This window comes from Lucilia sericata, unplaced genomic scaffold, assembly GCF_015586225.1.
Source record: "Lucilia sericata isolate MDLA Ls3-8-SP2 unplaced genomic scaffold, ASM1558622v1 Contig000505F_arrow, whole genome shotgun sequence".
NCBI classification, from domain to species: Eukaryota; Metazoa; Arthropoda; class Insecta; order Diptera; family Calliphoridae; genus Lucilia; species Lucilia sericata.
In genome coordinates this window covers 48700-63886 of record NW_023994519.1, presented here as the reverse complement: position 1 = coordinate 63886, position 15187 = coordinate 48700, and the positions used below count along the sequence as shown (strand labels likewise).

Here is a 15187-nt window from a genome sequence, read left to right as displayed (position 1 = left end):
TCAGGAATTCATTCGCGCTGGCTTGAAATATTCTGAAAAAAATGAAGGAATAAAAATAATAAGAAACCAAAACTTCATTGACTGACTAAATGACTATAGCTGGTACGAAAGGTAGGTTGTTAAGTTAGTTGTGCAGGCTGACTGACTGGCATGACTATAAAAGTCATGACTTTGTTCACCAAGAATAATAATAACTGAGGCAAAGTACCAGCTTGAAAAAGGCAAAGAAAAACAACATTCTTGCAACAGCAAACTAAAACCAAAAAAATTCATACAAGCCAGTCAACCAGCCAGCCAGCCAGCCAGCCAGCCAACGAAGCAAGCAGCCATGTAGTAGTCAACCAACCTACTAAGAAACCAGGCAGGCAACTAACTATACACAGCTTAGCCCCATCCAGAGACACAGACAGACAAATGGCAAGAAATTCAAAACCTTTGGCAAGAAAATAATGTCTATTTGTTGGTTTGTTTGTGTACTTTTTTTTTATAGTACGTTTTGCGATTACTGAGCTCAGGTCTCTGAGTAATACAACAACATAGTGTTTTTGGTCGTGCTGGTATGTATTACAAAAGCCTTCATCTCCATTCGTCTTATATGTATTATATCAGTTGTATTAGGTTGTTTTGTATTGTGGTGACTCATTCACTGAAAGGGATTCACTTCATAACAACTTTCGCACTACTACGATTGCGATGCACAAATAACAACAAATCGTGTTAAAATGAAGTAACAGATCTAAAACCTTTACACCGAACAACCGTCGTCCGTCCGTACGAACGTACTAAACAACCTGAAGAGGATGAAAACAATAATAACAACAAAACAAATTTGATTCCAAGTGAATACCAAAAATGGCAGCAGCAACTCAAAAAAGCGAAAAATACAATAATGACAACAAATACAAAAAACCTGTTTAAAAGATCGATCAATTTTAAAATTGCACATTTACTTCGTGATTTTTAAATTTGCCAGACTTGTGGGTTTAATTTTTCTAAAAAAGTTTTAGAAAATGTTTCTAATTTTGAGGCTTCTCTGTTAGTCTAGTCTATAGTGTCTAGTTTATAGACTAGTCTATAGTTTAGTTTATAATCTAGTCTATAGACTAGTCTATAGTCTAGTCTATTGTCTAGTCTATAGTCTAGTCTATAGTCTAGTCTATAGTCTAGTCTATAGTCTAGTCTATAGTCTAGTCTATAGTCTAGTCTATAGTCTAGTCTATAGTCTAGTCTATAGTCTAGTCTATAGTCTAGTCTATAGTCTAGTCTATAGTCTAGTCTATAGTCTAGTCTATAGTCTAGTCTATAGTCTAGTCTATAGTCTAGTCTATAGTCTAGTCTATAGTCTAGTCTATAGTCTAGTCTATAGTCTAGTCTATAGTCTAGTCTATAGTCTAGTCTATAGTCTAGTCTATAGTCTAGTCTATAGTCTAGTCTATAGTCTAGTCTATAGTCTAGTCTATAGTCTAGTCTATAGTCTAGTCTATAGTCTAGTCTATAGTCTAGTCTATAGTCTAGTCTATAGTCTAGTCTATAGTCTAGTCTATAGTCTAGTCTATAGTCTAGTCTATAGTCTAGTCTATAGTCTAGTCTATAGTCTAGTCTATAGTCTAGTCTATAGTCTAGTCTATAGTCTAGTCTATAGTCTAGTCTATAGTCTAGTCTATAGTCTAGTCTATAGTCTAGTCTATAGTCTAGTCTATAGTCTAGTCTATAGTCTAGTCTATAGTCTAGTCTATAGTCTAGTCTATAGTCTAGTCTATAGTCTAGTCTATAGTCTAGTCTATAGTCTAGTCTATAGTCTAGTCTATAGTCTATTCTATAGTCTAGTCTATAGTCTAGTCTATAGTCTAGTCTATAGTCTAGTCTATAGTCTAGTCTATAGTCTAGTCTATAGTCTAGTCTATAGTCTAGTCTATAGTCTAGTCTATAGTCTAGTCTCTAGTCTAGTCTAGTCTAGTCTATAGTCTAGTCTATAGTCTAGTCTATAGTCTAGTCTATAGTCTAGTCTATAGTCTAGTCTATAGTCTAGTCTATAGTCTAGTCTATAGTCTAGTCTATAGTCTAGTCTATAGTCTAGTCTATAGTCTAGTCTATAGTCTAGTCTATAGTCTAGTCTATAGTCTAGTCTATAGTCTAGTCTATAGTCTAGTCTATAGTCTAGTCTATAGTCTAGTCTATAGTCTAGTCTATAGTCTAGTATATAGTCTAGTCTATAGTCTTGTCTATAGTCTAGTCTATAGTCTTGTCTATAGTCTTGTCTATAGTCTAGTCTATAGTCTAGTCTATAGTCTAGTCTATAGTCTAGTCTATAGTCTAGTCTATAGTCTAGTCTATAGTCTAGTCTATAGTCTAGTCTATGTCTATCATAGTCTAGTCTATAGTTTCTGTCTATAGTCTCGTCTATAGCTGTCTATAGTCTAGTCTATCGTCTAGTAATTAGTCTAGTATTAGTATTGTCTTGTCAGTCTATAGTCTTGTCTATTAGGTCTGTCTATAGTATATCGATAGTATAGTATATAGTGTAGTCTTGTCTAGTATTATAGTCTAGTCTATTAGTCTCTAGTCTAGTCTATAGGTCCTAGTCTATAGTCTAGTCTTATAAGTCTAGTCTATAGTCTAGTCTATAGTCTAGTCTAGTCAGTCTCTAGTCTAGGTCATAGTCTTAGGTCTATAGTCTAGTCTATAGTCTAGTCTATAGTCTAGTCTATAGTTCAGTCTATAGTCTAGTCTATAGTCTAGTCTATAGTTCTAGTCTATAGTCTAGTCTATAGTCTAGTCTATAGTCTAGTCTATAGTCTAGTCTATAGTCTAGTCTATAGTCTAGTCTATAGTCTAGGTTATAGTCTAGTCTCTATAGTCTAGTCTATAGTCTAGTCTATAGTCTAGTCTATAGTCTAGTCTATAGTCTAGTCTATAGTCTAGTCTATAGTCTAGTCTATAGTCTAGTCTATAGTCTAGTCTATAGTCTAGTCTATAGTCTAGTCTATAGTCTAGTCTATAGTCTAGTCTATAGTCTAGTCTATAGTCTAGTCTATAGTCTAGTCTATAGTCTAGTCTATAGTCTAGTCTATAGTCTAGTCTATAGTCAAGTCTATAGTCTAGTCTATAGTCTAGTCTATAGTCTAGTCTATAGTCTAGTCTATAGTCTAGTCTATAGTCTAGTCTATAGTCTAGTCTATAGTCTAGTCTATAGTCTAGTCTATAGTCTAGTCTATAGTCTAGTCTATAGTCTAGTCTATAGTCTAGTCTATAGTCTAGTCTATAGTCTAGTCTATAGTCTAGTCTATAGTCTAGTCTATAGTCTAGTCTATAGTCTAGTCTATAGTCTAGTCTATAGTCTAGTCTATAGTCTAGTCTATAGTCTAGTCTATAGTCTAGTCTATAGTCTAGTCTATAGTCTAGTCTATAGTCTAGTCTATAGTCTAGTCTATAGTCTAGTCTATAGTCTAGTCTATAGTCCAGTCTATAGTCTAGTCTATAGTCTAGTCTATAGTCTAGTCTATAGTCTAGTCTATAGTCTATAGTCTAGTCTATAGTCTAGTCTATAGTCTAGTCTATAGTCTAGTCTATAGTCTAGTCTATAGTCTATTCTATAGTCTATTCTATAGTTTATTGTAAAAATAAAATTTTGGAATATGGTTTCTATTCATTTGGGAATTGAGAAAAACGTAATCTGGTAATAATTACAAGTGCAATATTATTGTTATTGTTTAACATTTAGACATTTACTTGTCTACAATAACAAATTATTGGCAATATAGTTGATATTTTTTTTTTTTTTTTGCTTAGATTGTTTTTCTAGTTTTTGCCGAATTCGATTTTTTTGGATGACGAAATTAGCATTGAGGAAAAAAATTATTTTTATTTTCTAAAAAGAAAAAGTTTCTTAATGGACTCTTAAATATAATAGTTTGTGATAATCTTAAAATATTTGCGATAAATAATGTACGTATTACTTAAGGAAGTTCTAAGAATAAAGAAAAAAAATTATATAATTCTAAATAAGGCAGAACTAGATAGTTATGGCAATAGCATCCTAATAATTTCTATAACTTTGACAACTCAACTTTCGAATTTCATCCAGGAATAGAAGATTCCCTAAAGATCTACAGCTTTCTATTCTGCCGACATTATATATAGAAACACCTCAAACTTTTGAATTGTGGCTGTTACAGTTAATTCTTGTTTGATTATTTTTCACAATGAAAATTCTAGTCAGAAGTTATCTCGAAAAACAATAATTATGTTGAAATTTTAGGAGCGGTAATTCTAATTAATTCTACTGATCCGTTTAGAATCTGAAGAAACTTTTATCAGCTACTCTTATTTACTAATATTTTTAAAAAATTATATAGAAAATGGATACTTACAATACTCCGGAACAGCGAGTACATACGAACGAACCAATTGTCATGTTGACATAGGTGGGTCCCTTTTGGCCGCAATCAAAACATTGGCGATTACCACCGCCAGTGGTGATTAGCTCACGCAAGGCTTCCAGATATTTATCATCTTGTTTTTTGCGTACCATGGCCATGTTTTGCGTGTTGTTGTTGCTAAAAGTGCTACTAAAGTTATTTAAAGCCGATGGTGGTGCAACTGGACTAAAACGTACTATATCCTCAATTGAGGACGAAGGCAATGGAGGTATTAGTGACGTAGTAGTTGATGGTGATTTTGTTGATGAACTCGTGACAAACTCGTTTGCGAGCTTAGAATCTGCTTCTATTTTGCTTTTAGCAGATTTAAATTTCGAATTGCGATTCGAGAGGGAGCCGTTTTGCTGGAGTTTGTGATTGAAATCGTCGTCACTAGCGGAAGCGGTAGCAAAAAATTCCGTATCGGGTGGAGGAGAGGGATCTCGGTTAGTTCGATATGTATCCGTTTTGTTAAATTTCGTATTTGTAGGATAAATAAAAACGAACTGAATTTTGCTGGTTGTGTTTTTGTTTTTTTCTAAAGTTACACTTTTCTTTTAGATTACTTTTCTTAAACGTTTGCTGTCAAATTCACTTCAAAAACTCTTAACTCAGAAAAATTAATCCAACCAATTGAAAAATTGGGTCTAACATCTATTTATTATTTATTTGGCGCCACTAAATGTAACAACTAAAAGGAGAAAAAACAATTGCAGCCAAGACAACAAACACAAGTAGAAAAAATAAGGTAAAGGCCACCACTTTTCTACAGTAGGATCTATTTAATTTTTCTTGCTTTTTTTTCGTTTTTTATTTTTCTAACACTTTACACTCAAACACACTCTGGCTGACACAATGGAAAATGAAAAACTCAAAAATAAATAATATATTTATGCAATTGCAATGGATTTTTTTATACTTTTCGTCGTATAAAATAATTTTGTTGGTTTTATGGATTTTCTTTTTGCTCACATTCGCTTTTTGCAAATATTTTTCATTACAATTATGTTGTTGTTAGCTTTAACAGCTTTTGTTTATAATTTATAGATTTTAATTGTTGCCCGTTAAATTTTCTTTGTTTAATTGCGTTTCATTTATTTTTGTTAATATTTTTTCTTTATTACAAAAAAAAACAATTTTCACTGACACACACAGTTGTTTCTTTCACAACAAAATTAACGCACAGCAACCTTAAAAATACGGAAAAAATTAAATAAAAACCAACCGCAATGGCGAGAGAATTTTGCTCAACTGAGAAATTTAATTATTTTTGCCAGCCAACAGTTCAAAGTTGCCGCATAGGGTAAATATGACGGCGTTAAATGTGTATAGCATACCTGTTGAATTAACATACCTGTCTTTGTGTATTTATTATGTTACGTCATTTCTTTCCACTCGTTATAACATGTCTGTTGTTTGAGTGTTTTAATAGAGAGGAGAGTATGGCAGTTAAATTCAAATTAGAATATACAGGCAAATCCCGGTATAACGAATTATATAATGTCGGGCCCTTTCGTTAAATCGAAAAATTCGTTATATCGGAATTATTTTTTCTAGTAAATTTATTTATTTAATGGTCAAAAATCCATTGAAATTAATGTACGAAATTATTACTTTAAATTTTATTTCAATAAACTAATAACAGCGCACATTTTATTCCATTTTGACGGATTGAAAAATTTGCAGATGTATCTTCGACCTTCTCGAAATAATTAATTTTGCTGTAAAATTGTACATATTAATACAATATTAAACACTATTTAAGCAAAAGTTATTAAATTCACATCCAACACAATTAGTCTTTTTAGATTATAATGTAAGGCATTTTTATCGATAGGTCAGATATGCAGTATTACTAAAATTTTGAATATTTCTTTCATTTTTACATTATATTCTAATTGCTCAATCAAGTTTTTGACATTAACAATATCAATATAAAGTCAAGAGCTGGATTTTTTAGGTATTTTTTATTGTTATTCGTTATATCGAGTATAACATTTCTTAAACGTTCGCTATATAAGGTGGTTAATGTTAAAAATTTTGTTGTTCGTTATATCGGATTTTCGTTAAAGTGAGATTCGTTATACCGGGATTTGCCTGTATGTATATTGTATGAATGTTACTGTTTTAAGTTAAATTCAAATTGGAATTGAGACTTGTCTATTTTTGTAGTGTTTTTTTTTTGTTAATTTGAATAGCAATATGACTGTATAAACATATCATTGAGATTTTCAGTTTAAATAGAGCAGACAGTTAAATTCAAATTGAAATTATATTATGATTATAACATAACGGTATTTAGGCTAATTTTAGTAATGATAGTAGAGCAGAAAACGTATTTTAGCAATAACGATAGTCATCGATGCAAAAATTAAAATATTTCCATGAAAAATATTGTACATATTTGATTTTTACAAAAATTTGAATCTTAGAATTTTGTCAATAATTATAAACTTTTCCCAAAAATCGATTTTGAAAACTTTTCAAATAAATTTTATTTTCTTTATAAAAACTCTATAATTCACAGTTTGTTAACAAATTCACAAACAATCGATTTTGTCGCCAAAATTATCAAAATTAAAAAAAAAAAAATATGTAATAAATAAAATTTTTTCTATAAATTTTAATTTTAAAAAAATATTTTCAATAAAAAAATTATTCTAATCTAATTAGATCGGTTACATAAAGATAAAGTGATTTTTGTTTTTTGATCTTAAAGTTCAGAATCGATTTTATTGCTTACAAGAAAACAATGTAACCAAGTTTACTTGAGCCAGTCAATATACATACATATTTTAATTATTTTCCATTGAGATTTTATCATAAAAAATTGAAATTTTTAAAATTCTTTAAGAATTAAATAAAAATTATATTTTTTATTAATAAAAGGCCATAAAACTAAACCATACCTTTTAAAAGTGACCGTTAGAATCAACCAACAAATATGGCAACAATTAAATATTTTCTTTTATCAATCTGGTATTCCTATTAACAATTACAGAGTTGTTCTCACTTATAAAAACAATTTGACACTTCTGACACTGCAGAAAAGCGAAAATATAAACAATAAAATTCCTATAGAATAATTCGCAGAAAAAAGGAAAAATGTGCATTTCTAATGAGAATAAATGTGGTTTTAGCAAACAATTTGCAACATCAATCAATGGACAACAAACGGAATTTGTTTTTCAACCATTTGCCAACAAATGGTTTCTATTAATCACTCAGTATGGAAAAGTGCCAAATCTATATAGTGTAAAATTTGATTTGCAGCGCAATGAAGGTGTACCCGCTGCCATACAGGGTCCCGTGGAACATCCACAATTTCATATGTCTGTACCCATAACAATAACATGTAACTTTGGTGCCGATAAAGATGAAATACGCAGTGGCATACAATATCTGGTTAATAAGTCAAAACTGAACAGATGTCCTACCGAGTTTGTCATAGGACTTGGTTTGAAAGAAATGGATGGCAAAAATCTTAAAGCTGTGGCACAAGTTTTGGATGAAATAATTGCGTGATAACTTAAAAAACACTTAAACTGTACTTTTTTTTTAGAAAAAATGTTACTTTTTTATTATTTTAAAATAAATTTGTACATTAAAACGTGTACAAAACACTTAAAACATGTCTATTATCTTCCTCCTCTGGAGAAATTTATAAAACATACACTTTTCTTCTTGTTGTTGATAGTGAAATAAAAAAGCAGCATTTAGTCCTGGTATTTTTAGTTTGGGTGGGTAAAATTCTGTCAATTTAGTCGAAGAGAGCGAAACCCATATCGTCATCGGATTCCTCAGGTTCTTCTTCCTTCTTCTTCTCTTCCTTCTTGGCTTCACCAGCGGCAGGGGCGGCATCACCACCGGCAGCAGCAGCGCCAGCGGGAGCACCAGCACCGACACCGGAGCCAATGTTGGTGATCAAGTCCTTAACGTTGATACCTTCCAAGGCCTTGGCGAACAAACCGGGCCAGTAGGGTTCAACCTCAACATTGGCGGCCTTCAAGATGGTGGAGATTTTTTCACCCTAAAAACAAAACATACGAAATTAATAAATGTTCACAACGTTTTCCAATTACAAAATAAACAAAACATTGCATTTTATTTAAAAGATTCTGGGGATTTTCAAAGATTCTTTTAAACACAAAATTGTGTTTTGATTTTTGCAAATACTTACAGTAACGGCAACATCATCATCAACCAAAATGAGGGAGGCGTAGACGCAAGCGAGTTCAGCTTTGGTAGACATGTTTTTTATTTATGTTTTATTTAATAATTGGTGCAAGTTGCCAAAAATTAAATGTAAATTTTATTAAAAAATTTGGCCTTAGCTCGGATTCGAGAACAAGCACACTTGACAGAGTCCTAAACCGGAAAGAAAGAAAAGAAGTAACACGAAAACCAAAGCGAAGTTAGCTGCAAAACAAAGTGTAATTGTCAAAAAATACAACTCTAGAGTTGATACTTTTTCATGCAACCATGAACGTATGAGAGTAAAAGAAAATGTTGAAAATGCATACAAGTGAGGTTAATGTAGTGTCTTTTTTTTTTGCTAACTTCTGTTATACAATTATGGTAAAATTTTAATTTGATTAAAAAATGTGATTTACAAAAAAAATCACAAAAATTATATTATTTAAAATATCTATTTTTACAAAAAATTAATTTTAGGACAAACATTTTTTACAAAGAAATTGGTTTTGGCAAATATGTTATTTTTTAAATTATATATTTTATAAATTCGTTTATTTATAAAAATGTTATTGTTTTAAATCATACTTTGTGGGTCAAGAAAAATTAACAAATATTACTATATTGGATTAATTTATAATCAATTTGTCTTGGATTCAGTTAATAATAAACTTTTAGAGATATATCTTTAGAAAAAATTAAAAATTTATTTATTTCCATTATTTTAGGAGCAAATCTCTGCAAATTTATTGTTAAATATAAAAATCGCTTTTAAAAATGAATACCGATAAATGCAACACTTCGCAATTACAGAAAAAAACACTGAAAATGTGGTAAACAAAGAATGTGAAAAACAGGGTTGTCAAGAAATTAATGTAAACAAAACTCGCGCTAAATATTCAGTTTTTCATTTGCAGTTTATTATTTTGCACAGAACGAGTTATTTCAATTAAACATAATGCCAAAAATTAAGAATGAACCCTTAAATGATACCGCTCAAAGTAACAGTGATGCTGAAGAAGAAAAATTTGATCCGGCTGTGGATAAAATCACGTCACTTAAGAAATTAGGTCCTTTTATAGCCTCCAAAGATAATTCCCGTAATACAGTTTATTTCTCCGATATACCACAGGTGTGTAAAGATGAACCCTGCATGTTGGGTGTGGACGAGGCAGGACGTGGTCCAGTATTGGGTCCTATGGTTTATGGTATAGCATTTTGTTCTATAGCCAGCAAACAGGCACTCATTGATTTGGGTTGCGCCGATTCCAAACAATTGACCGAAGAGAAAAGAGACATTATATTTGATGACATCAATACTAAGGAGTATGCTAATAGCTGTATCGGCTGGGCAGTGGAAATCATTTCGCCTAATGTTATTAGCACCAGCATGTTTCGCAGGTCGAAATGTTCTCTCAATGAAGTTTCCATGAATTCGGCTATTGGGCTAATACATGCCGCTGTGGACCAGGGTGTTAATATAGCCGAAGTATATGTGGATACGGTAGGACCACCGGAAAAATACCAAGCCAAACTTCAACTTATATTTCCACAATTCAAAATAACTGTAGCGAAAAAGGCTGATTCTACTTATCCTATTGTTTCAGCGGCTAGTATTTGCGCCAAAGTTAGTCGTGATCATGCTCTTAAAGTATGGAAATTCCCTGAAGGCATAGAAATAGAAGACAATAACTTTGGTAGTGGTTATCCCGGTGATCCGATAACAAAACGTTTTCTTTCCGAAAACATTGATTTGGTTTTCGGGTTTCCACGTTTAGTGCGTTTTAGTTGGTCTACGGCGGAAAATGCTTTAGCCGACAAGGCATATGATATGGAATTTGATGAGCCCGATTCAGAGAAACCTAAATATGCTGGCACAAAATTAACGAAATTCTTTAAAGGAACAACTAAGACGGGCGAAGTTAAAAGAGAGCCGTGTCGTTTGTTAAAAGAACGTTTTTTGGATAATTGTGTAGATTTTTAAGTTATATGTAAATGGATTTAGTAATAATTATGTTTGTATTAAGATTTCTTTAATAAATTCATGCTTTTTTAAGTTATTTTATTTTCATATTCAGTTGTAATTCAGTTGAAGTTCTATTTCAGTTCAAGTTTGATTGTAGTTCGAATCTCTCTCAAAATACCCCTACATTTGTCCATGGAAAAAACACAATTTCTCAATTTCTTTTAATGAAACTTATTGCATTCCAAATATTTTATTTTTTCTTACTGTAAATAAATTTTTGTTTTTCTTACTTCAACATCATGTTCCAAGTAAGATAAAATTATAGAAGAATGAAGAGAGAGATATAGGAAGGGGAGGGAGGGGGTGTGTAAAAGTGATGATAACTTTAAAATATATTTGTAATAACTTTTAATCAACTTAACCAACCTTGTTAAACATTTTAGCTTAAACAAAAGTCAATTTTTAAATAATAAACAAGTAATTTTAATTTTCTGATTTCAAAAAGCAACTCTGTTACTCTAAATCAGTTTCATATTGAAAAAAAAAAATGGACAACCACATTGGAATTTTAATAACACAAAAGGAGAAAATAAAGAAAACTAATGGGGATAACTTTAGAGTAAAGTAGAATTCTAATAATAAAAATTAAGAAATTTGTTTTGTATCTTACGTTTAAAAAGAAGATATAATCTTAAAGTTTTTAACTTAAATGCTACGAAATGTTCTGTTTTTGTTTGTTGCTAAAATTACAAAAAAATAATAAAATCAATATAGCTTGTATTTAAAGACTCCGTTTAAAAGAATCCGTCTCTGGGTAGAGCAATACAAGCCGATGATGATAATGTTGTTGTTGCCGATCAGAATTTTCTGAGATCCAGTACAAAAACGCTGCCATCAGAAGCACTGGCGCCAACTTTTGTGCCTTTCGAATTCCAACAAACTTCAAATATACCACCGGTACCCTTGTAACTGTGTACCAATTGTCCTGACTGAGTACTCCAAATGTGTACGCATTTATCGAAGCTGCCCGAAGCCAAATACTTGCCATCGGGTGAAAATGCCACCGAATAGACGGGTTCTGTGTGTTTCGTTAAAGTGTGTATACACATGCCTCTTTCCACATCCCACAAACGAACGGTCGAATCAAACGAAGCCGAGGCCAAAAGTAAATTTGTATTTGGATTCTGTGTACCCGGACCAGTGGGTGACCATTTAATTGTGTAAATTTCCTTAGAATGTGCCTGCAAATCGTGGCAACATTTGTCTCGACTCATGCACCAAATCTTTAATGTCATATCATCCGAACAGGAGGCTAACAGTTTACCCTGTGGGCACCACTTGATGGCATTGACCTCGTTCGTGTGTCCCTTAAAGGTTTTGATGGGTACTTCAGAGCCCAAACGACACACATGAATACGTTGATCAGTACTGCATGAGGCAAATGCATTGTTTGTCTGCCAATCGACATCCAGGGCTGGGGCGTTGTGGAATGAAAATTGCTGAGTACATTGTCCGGTAGAAGCATCCCAAATTATGGTAGTTTTGTCAACACCAGCCGAAAGTATATAGTTGCCACGTTTGTTCCATTTCAAGGCAAATATGGGACCCTTATGTTGGCCCAAAGTGGAAGCTAATGTACCATTGGTTTTCCAAATGCGAGCAAAACCATCATAACTGCCGGTAGCTAAAAGTGTGCCATCGCACTATAAAGTGTATAATTCAGAATTTTGTTTTAAAGTATTTATATAAAGTTGATAAACTTACATTCCAATCCAATGAAGTAACGTCTTTGTTACTGGGCACTTCTGCACCTCCCTTTTGTATGCAGTGACGCAAGACCAATTGATTGGGTGAACTCATGGCATCCGACATATCCCAAATACGAGCAGTGCTATCGCCCGAACCACTAGCTAGTAAATCTCGTGATGGATTCCAAGCACAAATGAATACCTCACTTTCATGACCTCTTAATACGGTTGCTTTAGAGGCTGGTATTTCAATATCAGAATCAATTTCCATTGCTTCTACGTTACCGGCAGCAGCCGCACTGGTAGCGCCTGTAGGTGTCGCACTGCTAGTAACGGTTTGGGCAGAGGTGGGAGCAGTAGCTGCATTGCCACCGGCTGCTGAACTGGCCCCACCAGCCGCCCCAGTTTGTGCAGCTGTAGTGGGAGTAGCTGTGCCTGAGGAACTCGTAGCTCCTCCTGCGGCACCAGCTGAGGCGGCATCAGTAGATGTGGTATTACTAGAACTGCCATTTGTGGAAGATGAAGAGGTGGCATCATCAGCATTGGTCGTTGCATTGCCTCCAGCAGTCGATTCTATTTTTTTATCGTCTGATGCACTGCCAGCTGTAGCATTAGTAGTGTTTCCTGTGGTGACATTCGTTCCGGCTGGCGAGCTTCCGGTGCCCGTAGAAGAACCAGCAGCATTACTGTCCGCTTCCGTACTTTCTGTCGCCGTATTGGAAGTTCCCGTAGAGCCGGAGGCATTCGCTGAAGTACCACTACCTGCTGCATTACCTTCTGCTTTTACCTCCGATTTAACATTTGAGCCAGAATTACCACCTGATGTTGTACCACCACTGCCAGCATTTGCATTATCTCCGTTGCCTGCTTTTCCGGGTTCTGTCTTAACAACTGGCTGTTTAACTTCTGGCATTACCGCATCTATTAGACTCAGACTTTCGATAGCTCTTACTGACATGCCATCTTCACCCAGTGACAACTCAACCTCTGTATATAATAAACCCTTTTGCAGGATTGTCAATAAGGCTGCCGGTGGAACAAGTGCTCCGTTTATATTACTTTGTGATATATGGGATTCAATGCCAAATACAAAAGCCGAGTGTGTGAAACCTAAAATTGAGTTTTTTATAGAAATATAACACACACACATGTTTGAGACTCCTTTTTCTTGGCCAAAAGAACTTACCAGATTCTTGCAAATATCGGTAAACTAAAAAGTTTACTTCGTCACTAGAAAAACTCATTTTAGCCACTTTAACTAGTTAAAATTTATCCAAGTTATGTAGATATTTCAGAAATTTTAAGTTTTTTTAAAAAAATTTCTTAAAAAATTTATTCTGCCGTAGATAATCTCCCTGCTTTTCTGCTATTTTCAAAGACTCCCTCTCACTCACTCTCTTATCAAAGAGTGTTTGTTCTCACCGCTGCTAATACCGCTTTTTACAATAGATTTTTTGTTTTGGATTTTCTATGCGATAAGTTATATATTCTTATTAATTAGGTATTTAACTGATTTAGCATAATTTAAAGTATTATTTAAATTTTGCAATATTTTAAGGCATTTATAATGCCTGCTTTTGAAATTAAAAAATAAAAAATATTTTGTTTTCTTCGCTTTTTAGCACAATACACAAGTAACGCAATATGGCGTTTAATAATTTGTACACAGTTGTAAATTTTAGTAGCAAATACATTGAGAGAAATTAACAATGCAATTAGAGGATTTTGAAAATAATCGGGCAATATTAATGATTTTAAAAATCCTTATAAGTTTTTTTGTTATATAATGTTTATAAAGATTTGCAGTTAATATATAGTTTGCATAAATAATTAATTTTATCTAATAGCCGGTTTCTCTTTTTACCACATAGTTGTAAAATGTGGTATTAAATAAAAGTACCAAAAATTACACTCTTGCGTCTAGTTTGAATACAAAATTTACTTTGACTTGTCACTAGAGATACAAGTCGACTCGGCTTAAATCGGCAGCGGCTGGTCGCCGGCCACATTTTGGCAAGCCGCGCTAACTTAAAAACTTATGTTTTTCTTAAAAAAGTTGAACTGAGTTTTACAGACAAATTGAAACGAGTTGCTACATCAATTGTGTTTATGTATTAGAGACAGTTTTTCGTATAAATAACTATAATTATAACCATCTTCTCTAGATAATACTTATAGAGTGAAACTTTTCATTCTAACAAACCTATATAGAAACATAATTTTCTGAAAAATTAGTAGATTTAGCCGACGCCGGTATATGTTATAACAAGCCCCCGCTGTCGATCACTTTGCAACGGCTTATACTTCTGCTTGTCACTCTGTGTTTGTATGTGTTGTACGAGTGGGGAACAGAGACCCGCGCCGATTCGGCTTTAAGCCGACTAAGTCTAGCCGCCGAACAAAATGTCAAAACCGCCGACGCCGAAAATTTTTCAGCTTATTACGGCTTAAAAATTTTGCCATATTTTGTATAATTTACAGAACACTTTCGGTAAATTTATGGAATTTTAGAAAATAAAATTAATTTGTTTTCATATAAGCAAGTTTTCTTTAATCTAATAATAAGCCGCTCATTGAAATTTGGCCGTTGTAAAACTTTGCTCGCCTCAGATATTTTTATGTTTACGCGCCTAATTAGAGTCCCTGCTTTTACTTCAAACCAGCTTCGTTGACGTCTACTAAGCTGCACCATCAGTGGTGATAGAGGGTATATATAGCTTTGTCATTCCGTATGTAACACCAAGAAATATTCATCTGACACCCAACAAAGTATATATATTCTGGGTCCTTATCAAATTCTGAGTCGATTTAGCTATATCCGTCTGTCTGTGTAAAACACGCTCACGATAAAACCAACCAAT

General features: G+C 33.2%; 5 protein-coding genes across 8 annotated transcripts in view; 2 read left to right on the top strand and 3 right to left on the bottom strand.

Moving 5' to 3' along the window:
* LOC119605628 (uncharacterized protein DDB_G0283357) overlaps positions 1-5669 on the bottom strand; it is a 142842-nt gene extending 137173 nt beyond the window's left edge. For 2 of the 4 annotated variants that reach the window (XM_037958847.1, XM_037958844.1), the window contains exon 1: positions 4371-5669. In XM_037958847.1, coding sequence (XP_037814775.1) covers positions 4371-4537 — 167 coding nt within the window. In that variant the 5' untranslated portion in view covers positions 4538-5669. The remainder of the gene's footprint in view (positions 1-4370) is intronic. The other 2 variants (XM_037958842.1, XM_037958843.1) reach the window with 2 other exon arrangements.
* A 1761-nt stretch (positions 5670-7430) lies between these two features.
* Positions 7431-8091, top strand: LOC119605637. Its single transcript, XM_037958859.1, has one exon. The coding sequence runs from the start codon at positions 7524-7526 to the stop codon at positions 7941-7943; it is 420 nt and encodes a 139-aa protein (XP_037814787.1). The 5' UTR covers positions 7431-7523; the 3' UTR covers positions 7944-8091.
* LOC119605638 (60S acidic ribosomal protein P1) lies at positions 7967-8876 on the bottom strand. The gene is made up of 2 exons (XM_037958860.1): positions 8599-8876; positions 7967-8448 (listed from the first exon to the last, which is right to left on the bottom strand). Exons 1-2 carry the CDS (start codon positions 8668-8670, stop codon positions 8179-8181), a joined length of 342 nt encoding a protein of 113 aa, XP_037814788.1. The 5' UTR covers positions 8671-8876; the 3' UTR covers positions 7967-8178.
* Positions 8877-9447: 571 nt separating this feature from the next.
* On the top strand, positions 9448-10685 carry LOC119605631 (ribonuclease H2 subunit A). The gene has a single exon (XM_037958852.1). It carries the CDS (start codon positions 9571-9573, stop codon positions 10594-10596), a length of 1026 nt encoding a protein of 341 aa, XP_037814780.1. The 5' UTR covers positions 9448-9570; the 3' UTR covers positions 10597-10685.
* A 122-nt stretch (positions 10686-10807) lies between these two features.
* Positions 10808-13989, bottom strand: LOC119605630 (F-box-like/WD repeat-containing protein ebi). Its single transcript, XM_037958851.1, has 3 exons — positions 13513-13989; positions 12343-13436; positions 10808-12281 (listed from the first exon to the last, which is right to left on the bottom strand). The coding sequence occupies exons 1-3, from the start codon at positions 13568-13570 to the stop codon at positions 11436-11438; spliced, it is 1998 nt and encodes a 665-aa protein (XP_037814779.1). The 5' UTR covers positions 13571-13989; the 3' UTR covers positions 10808-11435.
* Positions 13990-15187: the final 1198 nt, after the last annotated feature.